Genomic DNA, 13,174 nt, shown 5'->3' with positions numbered 1-13,174 from the left:
CGGAGCCACGCGTCTGCCGGCCCTCGTTCCGTTTGCCGGCCTCGCCGCCGCTTTCCCCAGGTCCGCGGCAGAAGCCAAGAAGCCACGCCGGCCGAAATCTCCACGTCGAGCGGCGTGAGGCGGCGGTAAAGGAGCCGAGGGGGCTTTCAAGCTGCAGCTACCAGTCGTGGGGGGGGGGGCGTGGCTCCGGAGATTGAATGCACAAGTCTAGCGAGCGCGGCAACAATAGCTGGGGACAGCTGAGAGGGCAGGAATTTGGTCTCATTATGTGGAGCGGCTACTGCTGCAGCCTGGTAATTGGCTCCCAGGCCTTTGCATTAGTCCCATGCGGCCTCACCTCACAGTTCAACGGCGTAATTGTTTCTGTTTAATGGCGAGCGAGTGTAGGATAGATTTACATTTTATTATCCGCCCCGGGCAGATTCATTCCTACAGTGTTGTTGTCATGCATTTTTTTCTTCCTCTCTGTCCTGAGAGGGTTTGAATCCAAGCTGTGTCCTCCTGAGCCAGGCGACCTGTCCCGGGGTTGGGAGAGATCGGCTGTTGTCCTCTGCCCCGTTTTACCTCCCCCTCCCCCTCCCCCTCCTCCTCCTCCTCATGGGTGTGTTGTTCAGTCTAGCGGCTGTTTGTCCTCTTTCTTTTCCCTCTTTCGGAGGAGTACCTCTGGAGTGTGTTTACAAGCTCTGCAGTTATCACCGGGGTCGAGCTATGTCATGTGATAACTGTTTTGGGTTTTTTTTGTTTGTTTTTTTAAGTACTTGAGTGCTCGAAGGGGGAGCGACAGTTTTTTTGTTTTGTTTTTATCTCCGGGTTTGAGAGCAGATCCTCAGCTCCAACCGTAATTACTGAATATTTATGTGCAAATCCTTTCGACATCTCTCCTTTCTTCTTTAAAAGAGAAACGAATATCATGTCCTCAGACATCAAATATGCGTACGCCCCCCTACATATTAGATTCCAAAGCTGCGCCGTTTACTGCCACGCAATCTGAAATTCAATTCGCCGTGAATACCCGACGCATTCTCAAAGAATATAATCTCCATCATTCCCACTGTTATTCACAACGCTGCGTAGAAGCGTTCCTGGCATGAACCGGCCGCTCTCATTTGACCTCCACGCGCCCTCTAAAGGACAGCGGAGACACTGCAGCGGTGACGACAGGGTTTTCTGGGTTATCCCGTCCCGGGGGAAGCAGCTCCGTTTGACTACATTCCCGCCCTCTCCTTCCCTTTTCAGCCTTGTTTTTCTCTCGCCGGGTTCAGACTCAACACACTTAACGTTTGTTTCCCGTCCCTGCAGGGCGACAGGGGGGGCGAGAGAGTGCTCCAGAAGAAGTGGACCACCTTCCTCAAGGCCCAGCTCCTGTGCTCCCTGCCCGACGACGGCTTCCCCTTCAACATCATCCAGGACATGTTCGTCCTCAAGCCCATGGGAGACAGCTGGGAGAACACCGTGTTTTACGGGGTCTTCACCTCCCAGTGGTGAGTACAAAATGAATGCGGCCGTCTCTGCAGCGCTAACCCGACAGAACTCATTCCCGACGCTCATTCCCGTCTCGCGTCCAGGCGCGAGCAATTGCCGCGTCACTTCATCGCGTCTCAAGCGCACGGCTGCTGAGGCTCGCGGTGCGCACCGAGTCTCGCGCTAATATCCACAAACGCAAACCTGCACGTCCGGAGGGAAAACGCGGCCGGATCTGCAGTTTGTCATCAAAGCGTGAATAAAATGCGCCGAACAAGACGGAGCCACGCATATCTAATTGAACACAGACTCAGAGACTCATTCAACTGAGTAAACAGATGTGTAAATTAAATTCACATTTAATATATATACTGTATATTAATACCTGTTTCTTTCCTTTATTTACAGACTATACTGTATATTCATGGACATAAGCACAGAGCTAAAGGTTTACAAAATAAATGTAGCTGTATTTATATATGTATGTTATATATATGTTGTTTTTATTTCATTTGACTTTATCTTTCCTCACTTAGTTTTTTCCGCTGTAATGCCTGCATTTTAAATAAGCATCTTATTTTAAAATTATAAATAATTTAATAATTTTCGTATTCCCTAATTCCACCACCCACCAACAAGATACGCAACTAGAGTTGATAGACCATTTTCGAAACAAAACACAATAATACAATGGCCCTTGTAAATTATTTTAACTTCGTAGTGCAAAATTACTACTTAATTATTAGATTTTTTCCATTTTCACATTTGATAGATGTAAGTTTTAGTTTGTCAAGGATGTTCATGACATACTGTACCTACATTCATGCTGGGTGAGAATGGCAGCAAAAGAGGCTGATTACATCACTGTATTATTATTATTTAAGTTTATTGCGTTTGCAGTTACCAATATTATTATTATTGATTTTTTCCCCCCAGTAAGTGGTACCAGGTGTCATTTTTAAACGTCACCTTTCCAACTTTTTATTTATTTTCCCTTTGCAGGTACAAAGGAGCGTCGGGCAGCTCGGCAGTGTGTGCCTTCTCCATGGCCCAGGTGGAGAGGGCCTTCAGCGGCCGCTACCGAGAGGTCAACAGGGAGACGCAGCAGTGGTACACCTACAACCACCCAGTCCCAGAACCACGACCCGGGGGCGTACGTGATGCGCGCGCACACACACACACACACACACACACACACACACACACACACACACACACACACACACACACACACACACACACACACACACACACACACACACAAAAGGCCTGTATTTCCTAGCCTAGACAGCATTAGTCCCATATCTGATAGCATGTTGAAAAATGTAGATGCTCTTAAAACAGAATGGCCTTTAATCAGGGTTCTTACCAGGTCCTTGAAGTGCTTAAATTTTCTCCTCAGAACTTTTAAGTACTGGAATACCTTGAAAATAGCCGCATTTGTGCTGAAGTGCTTGAAAAGTCGATTATAAAGATTATATTTTAATTTAAATAAGATCACATTGAATGTTGATTATACTTGTTTGTGCCAGAATGAACCTTCTGTTGTTTATCGGTGCATATGATTTACACTTTTCTTATTTTAAAATAAGATTACTTTAGATTACTTTGGGTTTTTGAGACGTGGTCATATCCCTTATCTGACCCAAGGCAAATCAGATACAGAAGGTAGAAAATAAGTTAGAAGGCATTGTTATCTACATGATTTATCAAAATGGTTCAACCTACATGATGTGGTGCTATAGCAAAACTATATACCATTAAAATGGTATTTTTCATCAAACAACGAAACAAAGAGGTTGTTTTACCCCCCCCCCCCCCCACACAGTGTGTGACCAACCATGCCAGGCAGATGGGCATCCAGTCGTCCTTACACATGCCTGATAAGGTGCTCAACTTTGTGAAGGACCACTTCCTGATGGACAGTGTGATCCGCAGCCCCCCGCTGCTGCTCAAGCGCAACGTGCGCTACACGCAGATCGCCGTGCACAAGATCCAGGGCATGGAGAGGGCGTACGACGTGCTCTTCATCGGAACAGGTACCGTACTTTCGTCTGTTTGGTCTGAGGAATCTCAGAATTCGGTAAATGATTAGCTGCACCGCTGCCATTTACTGCATCAACATGGAACAAATGGACATGATTTTACATAGGTTGTATTATTATACTATTATGAAAATTTGAAAATGTTGCAGTGGTTTGATCTATTTATTTATTTGTTTGATTGTTTGTTTATTTATTTATTTATTTGTTCTCTATTTAATTTTTTTCCAACTATATCCATCCTGTTAATTTGCTTCTCTTAAAATCCAAGCTTACTCGCTCTCCCTCTGTGTGTCCCAGACGATGGAAAGCTTCACAAAGCGATCAACACCAACAGCAAGATGCACATCATAGAGGAGATGATTCTGTTTCAGGAGCCTCAGCCCGTGCAGCACATCGAGCTCGATCCACAGAGGGTGACTCTAAACACTTTTTATTTCTCAGTTTCACTCTTGAATATTTTATTCACTTAAAGAGTCTTATACACAAACTTATTAAAAGCCACTTTTTCATATTAATTGATGTGTGCACCTTTAAGCCATTCACATTTGTGTTCATGCTGAACTTATAGAAATGGATAGTGACAGATTTACCAAAGCTCGAAATTGCCGCAGACATTTTTTTCCTCCCGTGGGGCCATTCCATTGAACTTTCCGTTTAGTTATAGCACCGTCTGGAGCAGGGTTTATGATCCTCTCTGGCATTTGCTTTGGAGCTAAACTGTATCACTGCTCTCTCCTCAGAAAACATAATGTTCTTACATGGCCAGAGCGTCTAAGGTAGACTTTCTTATCTGAGGTTACGCGGTCCTACTCAAATATGAGGTCATCTGTGGTTACTGTATATTTGGCTGCTAATGGGCGTATAATTTAAGGGAGGGAAGAGTGTAAAAAGACAACAACAAAAAAACTGAGCAGTTAATGAGGGAGGTGCAGAGACCTGGCTTAGACAGGTGGGAATGGAGTTTAGGAACAAGGCGAAGAATTATGTATTTATAAAGAGTGCATTATTTTCAGAAGAAGAAGAATCTTTAATTATCACGCAACACACCACACTACAACACATGCACACACACACACACACACACATGCATTTGATGGTGGCCGGTGAAATGAGGCCTCTGCATTTAACCCATCCTGGCTTGTCCTTCCTCCGGGGGGGCAGCCAGGAGCAGTGGGCAGCATTCGTGGACGCGCCCGGGGACCTGGTGACGAGTGTCCATCGCTGGTCAGACGATGATGTCTGCATGTTTTTGGTGGGGGTCCTTACTGACGTTAGGTGGAGGAAGCCGCACGGAGAGAACATGCAAATTCCATACAAAAAGGCTCCTATTTGGGAGATAACCCGCCCGGAGCACGGTGCCAACAGTGCCCCAGGCGGGAATCGAACCCACTGCCTCACAGCGTACTTAAAAAAATAATAACTTTTATTGAAATCAGCAGTGATGTTGGAATACATCCAAGAACCTTCAGATTGCTCGGCTGAAACTAGACTGTGGAAAATACTTATTTTTGAGGCCAATTTGTGGCCAACTTGTGAGGTTTTCAATTGCAAATGTTTACTTTGTAGTGTTTATTTTATTTTAATCGAGTTTCAAAAACCAACCGAACAACAAAAACTGTTTGTATTTCTTCCACAAAAGTCTATCGAAGGTTAAATAGGAATGGAGCTTCACTCGGCACGGCAGTGGTTTTATTTGTTTGTGTTGCTTCTCTTCTGCAGGGCTTGCTATTCGTCTCTTCTTACTCCGGGCTGGTTGAGGTTCCCGTGGCCAACTGCTCCAACTACCTGAGCTGTGGGGAGTGCGTCCTGTCCAGGGACCCGTACTGCGCCTGGACGGGGCGGCTCTGCAGGGACGTCAGGATGGCTCCGCCCGACAGGTGACAGCCCTTTTTTATTTTTTTTGGGCGTATTTGTTTTTGCTGGGTTTTTTTTATTTTGTATGTTTATGTTTAGTTAATTTAGTGTATATAATCTTAGTCTGCACTTACACCTACAAGGGATTAAAAAAGTACTATCTTGTTTTATCTTATCTTAAAATGATTTTCTCCTGGTCCCACTGACAGCTCCAATAACATTTTAGTAAACGGGCTAATAAACAATTTGTGGTCCTTTCAATGTCAGGTCCTTTAAGCAAACACTAAAAAATGCATTGGACCAGCAAATCAAATGTTCCAATACACAGCATTCACAATTTTATCCTCTTTAGTCGAAATGCCTTCCATCATGCCCCATTTTAATATTCAAATCAATCTTAGACAGTTAATATATTTTATTGTAGCTCTATTTTTGATTTATTAAGCCTCTTATTTATGCTCAAATAAACATCCTATTGTGCAGGATGACACAACAATACAGGCACGCGCCACTGCTCCAAAAAGCGTTTGATCTGCAGTCATGTGCTCGAACCAGCAGCTTTTAAAGCACGTCACGCTCGCAGAGCCATACTTAGAGGCGTCGCAAATAAAGCCTTTCAGAGGGATACGAACATATTTGTACCCGGCTCCTGTCATTACGCCCGCTAAGCTCACTCTGTTAAATGCTTTGTTTTGCTCCCAGCCACTGGCAGCAGGACGTGGAGGACGCCGACACCTCGGCCATTTGTAACAGAACCTTCCCCAGCCCCAGATCCACCAGACCTGCGAGCCGTGAGTCTCCGTCTCTGTCTCTGCTCTTATTAAAGCCCCTCCAGGCCAGCGGCCTGTCATCACACACGGTGACACATCTGTCATGAATCCGTGGTACTGTGTGCAGGGTGACCTGACTGAAGGGATGGGCAATATAGCCATTTAATACAGATGAATACTATACTGATATGAGATGGATATCATCTGGAATGTTTTGTTATGGTGGTCTACTTAAATGTTGACTTCAAGGCTGAATTGTGGTAATTTTGTTTTCTGAACTTTACAGACTGTTCTAGCCGTTGATCCCCGTGAGGGAAATGTATTAATATCCACATTACTCGTGATACTCTCAAATATTTCTTGAGTGTGAATATCTTGTCTTCCCTAAAATATATGGGGGCGGTGGCTGAGGAGGTAGAGCGGGTCGTCTAGTAAGCAGATCGATCCCCGGCTCCTCCTGGTAGCGTGCCGATGTGTCCTTGAGCAAGATGCTTTTCCCGCTAACTGGTCCCCGGGCGCCACTATATGGCAGCCCACTGCTCCTAGATACGTCAGATACTAGGATGGGTAGATGCAGAGAAATTGCAGATTTCCCCGTTGTGCGACTAATAAAGGTATATAAAAAAAATATATATATATTTTTCAAAAAACATTGCGATATTTGGTTTTGCGACTTTCATTTTATTGTTCCTCTTTTGCACAACTACAGTGATTTTAATTTTTTATTTTTATTTTTTTTATCGTTTGTTTGTTTTTTGTGTAGGCGGCTCCCAGTGCCAGCTCATCACCATCCCCGTCAACACCTTCCGGATCCTGCCGTGCAAGCTGCGCTCCAACCTGGCCCGCAGGAGGTGGCGCTACAGCGACGCCGCCAGCCCCTTCCTGTACGCCACGCCCGAGGGGAACCTGGTGGTGGTGGCGCAGGTCGACCGGCTGGAGACGTACGAGTGCTGGTCAGAGGAGGAGGGCTTCCGCCAGCCACTCGCCAACTACTGCGTCCGGGCCGAGCCCCGCCTGGAGAGCACCACCCCGTTCGGGCACTCGCGCACGCCGCACTTCGAGCGCGAGGAGACGATCATCCTGCCGGGAGAGTCGCAATCGGCGCAGGTCCACACCAAGACCTACTGGAACGAGCTGATCGTGGTGTGCGCCCTGCTGGCCTTCTCCCTGCTGGTGTTCTCGCTGTTTGTGGTCTACAGGAACCGGGACCACATGAAGTCCATGCTTAAGCAGGGCGAGTGCCCCAACATGCAGCAGAAGAAGCCGCGGATTGCGGGGAAGCCCGCCGAGAGCCTGCCCCTGAACGGCAACACCATCCCCGTCTCCACCTCGGACCACAAGGGCTATCAGACGCTCAACGACAACTACATCTGCAGCACGCCCACCCACGAGTCCTCGCCGGAGAACAGCAAGAGCTTCTCCGAGTCGTCGGACCGGCGGCCGCTCAACGTGAAGGAGAGCCACGTGGAGTACTCGCCCACCTGCCCCCGGCCCCGGGTCCGGCTGGGGTCCGAGATCAAGGACTCTATTGTGTGAGGGCGCGTCGGACGCTACACATGCTGCTCTGTGTCTCCGTCAGGGGCATACGGGCAAAAGCCAGCAGGAACGGAGAGGAACGCCCCCGACGCCCTCCCACCGCCACACAGCACATCTTTTCTTTCCTTTTTCGGTCATCTTTGTTCTGTGCTCGGTACGGAGGTCGGTTTCTTTTGTCATTTCCACTCCCAACGTCGATCGGCCCTGCCCGGGCGGGGCAGGGCGGGGCCCGCTTCGCGGAGCGGCGCGGCGCTACACCATCGATCCATTAACCATGGCAGCTGTTTAACATAGATTTCCGAGGTCTCTCGTTAGATTGAGTCACCTCAGTGCTCGTGCGGCCCTGAACCGGAGATCCACGCAGACGCACGGTTCTCCGAGAGTTCAGCGGTGGGAGAAGGTTGTACATTTCAAACAAAGACGCATCTTTAATCAAAGTATAGAAATAGAAAGCAGGTCGGAAGAATTTCGATTTCCCGTCGTTGGGTGAAGAAATGTGTAGTTGCGGCGTCGAAAGACAACATTTTAGTTCGATGGACCCGCTGGGTCCCATTGGGATGTAAAATTAAAAAAAAGAATGACCACTTCCTGAAAGACGTTACCACCGTCAGATGCATGCAGTCCAAGGTGATGCCATACAAACCTCTGTTAAAAAATTAAAAAAAAACAAAAAAAACAATACAAAGAAGGAGCCTAATAGCAGCTCAGAAGATGGGATAATTCTTTATTGGGAAATAATTGAGAAGTAAGTAAGTTTACGATGTAGATAAGTATCGATCAGAAGTAGGAAATACGATGGCGGCGGAGAGTTCAAGGGTCGGGTCCGACGGATTCCGATTCCTCGGGGCAGATGGGTCGACGCCCGGTGTGGCGCTTTGAGCGAAGGTGGCGAGGCAGCGAGCGAAACTGAAACGCGCGTACAAGGACACTGAAGGGAAAACAGGTCAACACCGGCGACAAAGCACCGCTGATTTATCCAACTCCCGTTCGCTCGGGTCGGCCCGAAGCCAGATCTGAAAACCTCGACGCAGGATGAGGCAAAGTGTGCGAGAGTCCCATCGAGATCTGCAACAGCCCCTCCTACCGAATCTGTGTTAATATACTATATATATGCCTTTCTGCCAGGTTTTCACATTATGGGAAGGGGGCGAAGCCGATTTTGGATTTGGCTTTGATCATCCCAAAATAAACAGGGAGTCAGAACATCCCTTTTGCTTGTCATCGTTTTGAGATGATTTTCCCTTTTAGGGTTTTTGTTCCTTCCGTTTTGCCTCCGGGGCCTCGCTCCCCTCACTCAGGGCGTCGGAGGAGACCGAGTAGGAGAGAGAGAACCGTTCAACATGTGTCCGTCATGTCCACAACAGCACCAAAAATCATCACGCACGGTGTGCCAAAAGACTTGTTGGTCCTATCCAAATGCAATATTGCCATTATTGCACGACCGCTCGTTCTTATGCCTTATGTTAGCATCGATCACTGTCAGAAAAAAAGCACACGGTGTTGGACCAGAATTTGGTAATCGCAAAAACATCTTGGCACTGAAGGTCTCTGTAACATTCTCATCTAATGTAAGCTGCCAAAAAAATGTAATAGTGACTTAAGCCAGTGGATAATTAATAATTTCACAGATTTTTATTTTTTCAGTAAACTGCGTTGTTTGGGAGTCGCCATCGAGATATTTAATTGCCTTTCTCAGTTTGAATTTCACATTAAAGGCAAAAGCTTGCAATTAAAAAAAAAACAAAAAAAAAAAAGAAGCTATTAAGCTCATAATGTTAATCACATTAGTGGAAGTAAGTTATTATCAAGTTAATTCAACTGGCAATAAAAAATAAAAATAAAAAATAAAAAAACGCAGTACGGACAGTGATGCAGAATTAAAAAGGGAGACAAAATAAAGACTGTGCCCTTAAATTCCGGTCACTTCAGTGTTGAGATGGTTTTTTTTGGAGCACCAGGTCTGGGGCGTGGCACTCCAGACTGCAGCACTGCGTAGCACCCGCAGACGCAGAGAGCCTGATATTCCCCGAGCACAACGAGTCCAGGTCACATTTCTCAACATCCTCGCATCCGCTGCACTCGCCACGGTATGAGGTGAAAGCACAACTAGTCGGGGCATCAAATCCTTTCGGTCGTTTGCACATTTCAATAATTTTATTTTTTATTTTTTATCAAATTATTAAAAGCAGGTGAGCGTTCTGAAAGACACATGACTACTGAGAAAAAGGAATATTTGCCTGATGACACTTCGTCAAACGAATCTCGCTATGACAGGGACCATCGCAGCCGACACTAACACTATTACAATCATGTTGCTCAAGACTTTGTCGAGACTTTAAAAAATAAAAAAAATAAAAATAAAATATAGCAAAAAAATTTCCAAAGACGTAGGAAACCGTATCCATAGTGTTCTGTTATTTCAGAGATAAAACTCATTTTTAAGGGACGAGGCGACGACGCGGCGGAATATATATCGTGAAAAGTATAACAAGTTCACTGTATCGGTCGAGTTATCCAACAGTATGTATTCCAACATCATACAGAATCAATATTTGCTATATCAAAACACTGAGATGACAAAAAGCTATATGTCTGCTACGAGTTTGACAAAGTTACGGCACAAAAAGCAAACTGCTCCACAGTGGTGATAGTATTTTGTTTAGTGTTTTCTTATTTTGTTACTTTTGTGTATATATCTGTAGTTAATATTGTGTGTTTTGAAGGGACCTTGTGCAAGATGTAGTGTAGAGATTTTAACTAGAGTGCACACTGCTGATTTCCTTTTTATTTTTTAATAGTGCTTTACTGCCTAAACAAGCATATATTTATCCATTTGCACAAAGTATTACATTTCTAGGTAGCGCAACTCCTGGCTTGGTCGGTGCTTATCAAGCACGTCAAGGTGTCAGCGATATTGGATTCGTCTTTTTTTTTTTTTCCCGTTATAACAACACCTCTTCATATCAAACCCCTACTGTGTTACTCAAGAACAACTGCACTGCTCGGCCTGGAAGAGCGATGGAGGTCGTCGGGACAGTGGTATCGCTCCGAGACGCTCGCGCGGGGGGGGGAGGGATACGGCCTTCAGGCTACATCCTTCCTCAGACTACAGCCTTCCCTTCAAACCACGGCCGTCTCCAGGCTCCAGCCTTCTTCAGACTACAGCCTTCTCCAGGATACATCCCTGAGGAAGGCTGTACGCCTTGTATCCCCTTCAGCCGCCGCACGTGGGGCCTCCAGCAGTGTGCTTTTATATCTTCTACCAGCGTATCATTGCCCGTGTTCCAGTGAAGGCCCTTTCAGCGCCGCGTCCCGCGCGAGCGCCTTGGAGTGACACGACCGCCCCGAGGATCCTCTATTTCGTTTGGCAGAATCGCAAACCAGCCACCTCGGAAGATGTCCTCATAAAAAATGGAGACGGAGGGGGAAAAGTACGCCCTGCACACGGAGTAGAGTACGTTTCATTCCCTCGATTAAAAAAAAAAAAAAACATCTTTCAAGCCCCAAACACACACGACGATAAATAAGCCACCTTGAGGTGCTTGACAGGCCGGAGCCGCGGCACGTTTTGCGAGATGCCTTTTTGGATGTTTACTTTGTTCTGCCTTTAGCCACGTGCCACGTTGTACACCACTCCACAGTGACCTCACCAACAGTAGTGCGGTGAAAAGCTTGATTGTAGCCCCAAGTGGGCACACTTAAATATCTCCACTGCTTCATAACACGGGTCGACGCTAGAATGGATCCACTAACACCACTCTGCAACTTAACCTGCAAACAAGCGAGACTGGGAGCTGCTCAAAACCCTTCATATCTGTCATGGAAACAATATTTTGTAAATGTATGAGAAAAAAAAAACAGACTAATTTCCAATAGCGTTTAGTCTTGTGTTTTAATTATAACTATATATGACATATTGGTATAGTTTGTTTTACAAATGTGGATATTTATTTAAGACATTCTTTTATTTAAAAAGAAAACAATAAATATAATACTGTAATGACTAAAATATTATTAGTCTATAATTTTTTTGGACAGCATCCCAGTAAAGCAGCACAGTATACTGAACTTGAATGTAACCAAGTGAAATATATCACATATTTTGCAGTACATCTTCAAGGATACTACAGCAGTCCTTTCCATGACAGTCTCAACTAGGTGACGCATATCTGCATAACAAATTTTTTATTTTTATTTTATTTTTTTAAGATTTCTGCAGCAGCCTCCAATACAATGCACAATATAAATAATGCATTTGTTTTTGCGGCTTCGCGTATTATTACGATAAAATGTGAGCACAGTTCTAAACACTCCAAATCCCTAAAAATACCGGCCGCGACACGCAGCGTCGGCGGCTTCTCCTCCCACATCGTGACAGAGCTGAATTCCTTACGCTTAGTTGACTGAAGAACTTTTAGACTAATGTGGTCTCGTAAGCCTGCATGAAAAATGTGTGTTTATTTGTTTGTTTCCTTTTGTTTTCTTTTAATTATTTTTTTTCTTTTTTAATTGGATCAGTTATGTACAAAAACATGTTGTGAGCTGTATTTTTTGTATCATACATTGATATTGTGACTGTTGTTTTTATTATATTGTACATAAAAAGCACTTTATTTTAATTTTTTTAAATAAATGAATAAAACACATGTTCCAAAACATGCACCCCTGGTCCCCTTTTACTTTCTGTGGCTGCGGCTTTTTTTTTTTTTTTGCCATTTTCTTATAAAAAGGTGGAAACAAACACCTATTTAAATACCAATTTGAGTATTTGAATGTAACTTCTCTTAAGTTGCACCACTTTCGCAATTAACTTGCATCGCGGGAACAAGGCGATGAGGAAGCTTTATCCTCTTTGCTTTTCAAACGGTGAAATGTGTTTCGGAAAAAGGAATGGAGCCGGTAAAACGAAGCTTCACCCATGCTGCGCTGCATCACAATACAGAATCAGTCTTTGCCCTGGAAAAATGTAGGTCACATCAAACAAGGAGGCCGCTGATGTTATCTTCTATATTTATAGCGATTATGGTATGCCTATTGTTTTGTCTCAGGTGCTGAAACTCACGTACGATGCAAAGGTTGTGTAACACTTTTATATCAGATATATATTTATTGTCCCGCCGTTTTACTTCCTTGACATTTCAACGTGATGAAAATGTGAACATGGAAAATCCTAGAATTTAGGGCCGCAGTAAATGGGAATCAATGTTAAGGAAACGAGTATTTTATTTCATTTAAAATCGTCTCTCCGTCTTATCATAATCATTATGAACAGTAGTTTTAGGTCATGGCAGCTCTGTCCAGTTGTTTGATCCTCTCCTCCAGTTACGACCTGATGAGTCCAACAGAAGCCTCTTCCCCCGACCCGCCTCCGCCTCCGCCTCCCCCCTCTCCGTGCGCTCATCTTGGCACCGCCCCGGCCTCCTTCACGGGTCAGCTTCTCGTTCTGATTGTGGCGATGAGTGACACCGGCTTAATTATCCCGAACAGCGGGGGAATGGGGTCGGGGGC

At 45.2% G+C, this 13,174-nt stretch overlaps 1 protein-coding gene across 2 annotated transcripts in view; it reads left to right on the top strand.

The window, feature by feature from the left end:
- Window positions 1-12,328, top strand: part of LOC307228041 (semaphorin-4B-like) — a 47,973-nt gene extending 35,645 nt beyond the window's left edge. For both annotated transcript variants that reach the window (XM_079997535.1, XM_079997534.1), the window contains exons 9-15: window positions 1,300-1,481; window positions 2,464-2,614; window positions 3,290-3,500; window positions 3,804-3,919; window positions 5,226-5,383; window positions 6,063-6,151; window positions 6,894-12,328. In XM_079997535.1, coding sequence (XP_079853661.1) covers window positions 1,300-1,481; window positions 2,464-2,614; window positions 3,290-3,500; window positions 3,804-3,919; window positions 5,226-5,383; window positions 6,063-6,151; window positions 6,894-7,666 — 1,680 coding nt within the window. In that variant the 3' untranslated portion in view covers window positions 7,667-12,328. The remainder of the gene's footprint in view (window positions 1-1,299; window positions 1,482-2,463; window positions 2,615-3,289; window positions 3,501-3,803; window positions 3,920-5,225; window positions 5,384-6,062; window positions 6,152-6,893) is intronic.
- The last annotated feature ends 846 nt before the right edge of the window (window positions 12,329-13,174 follow it).

This window comes from Zeus faber, assembly GCF_960531495.2.
Source record: "Zeus faber genome assembly, chromosome: 3".
Lineage (NCBI taxonomy): Eukaryota > Metazoa > Chordata > Actinopteri > Zeiformes > Zeidae > Zeus > Zeus faber.
Note: the sequence above shows the minus strand (reverse complement) of the source record. Positions and strands in the feature narration are given on the sequence as shown.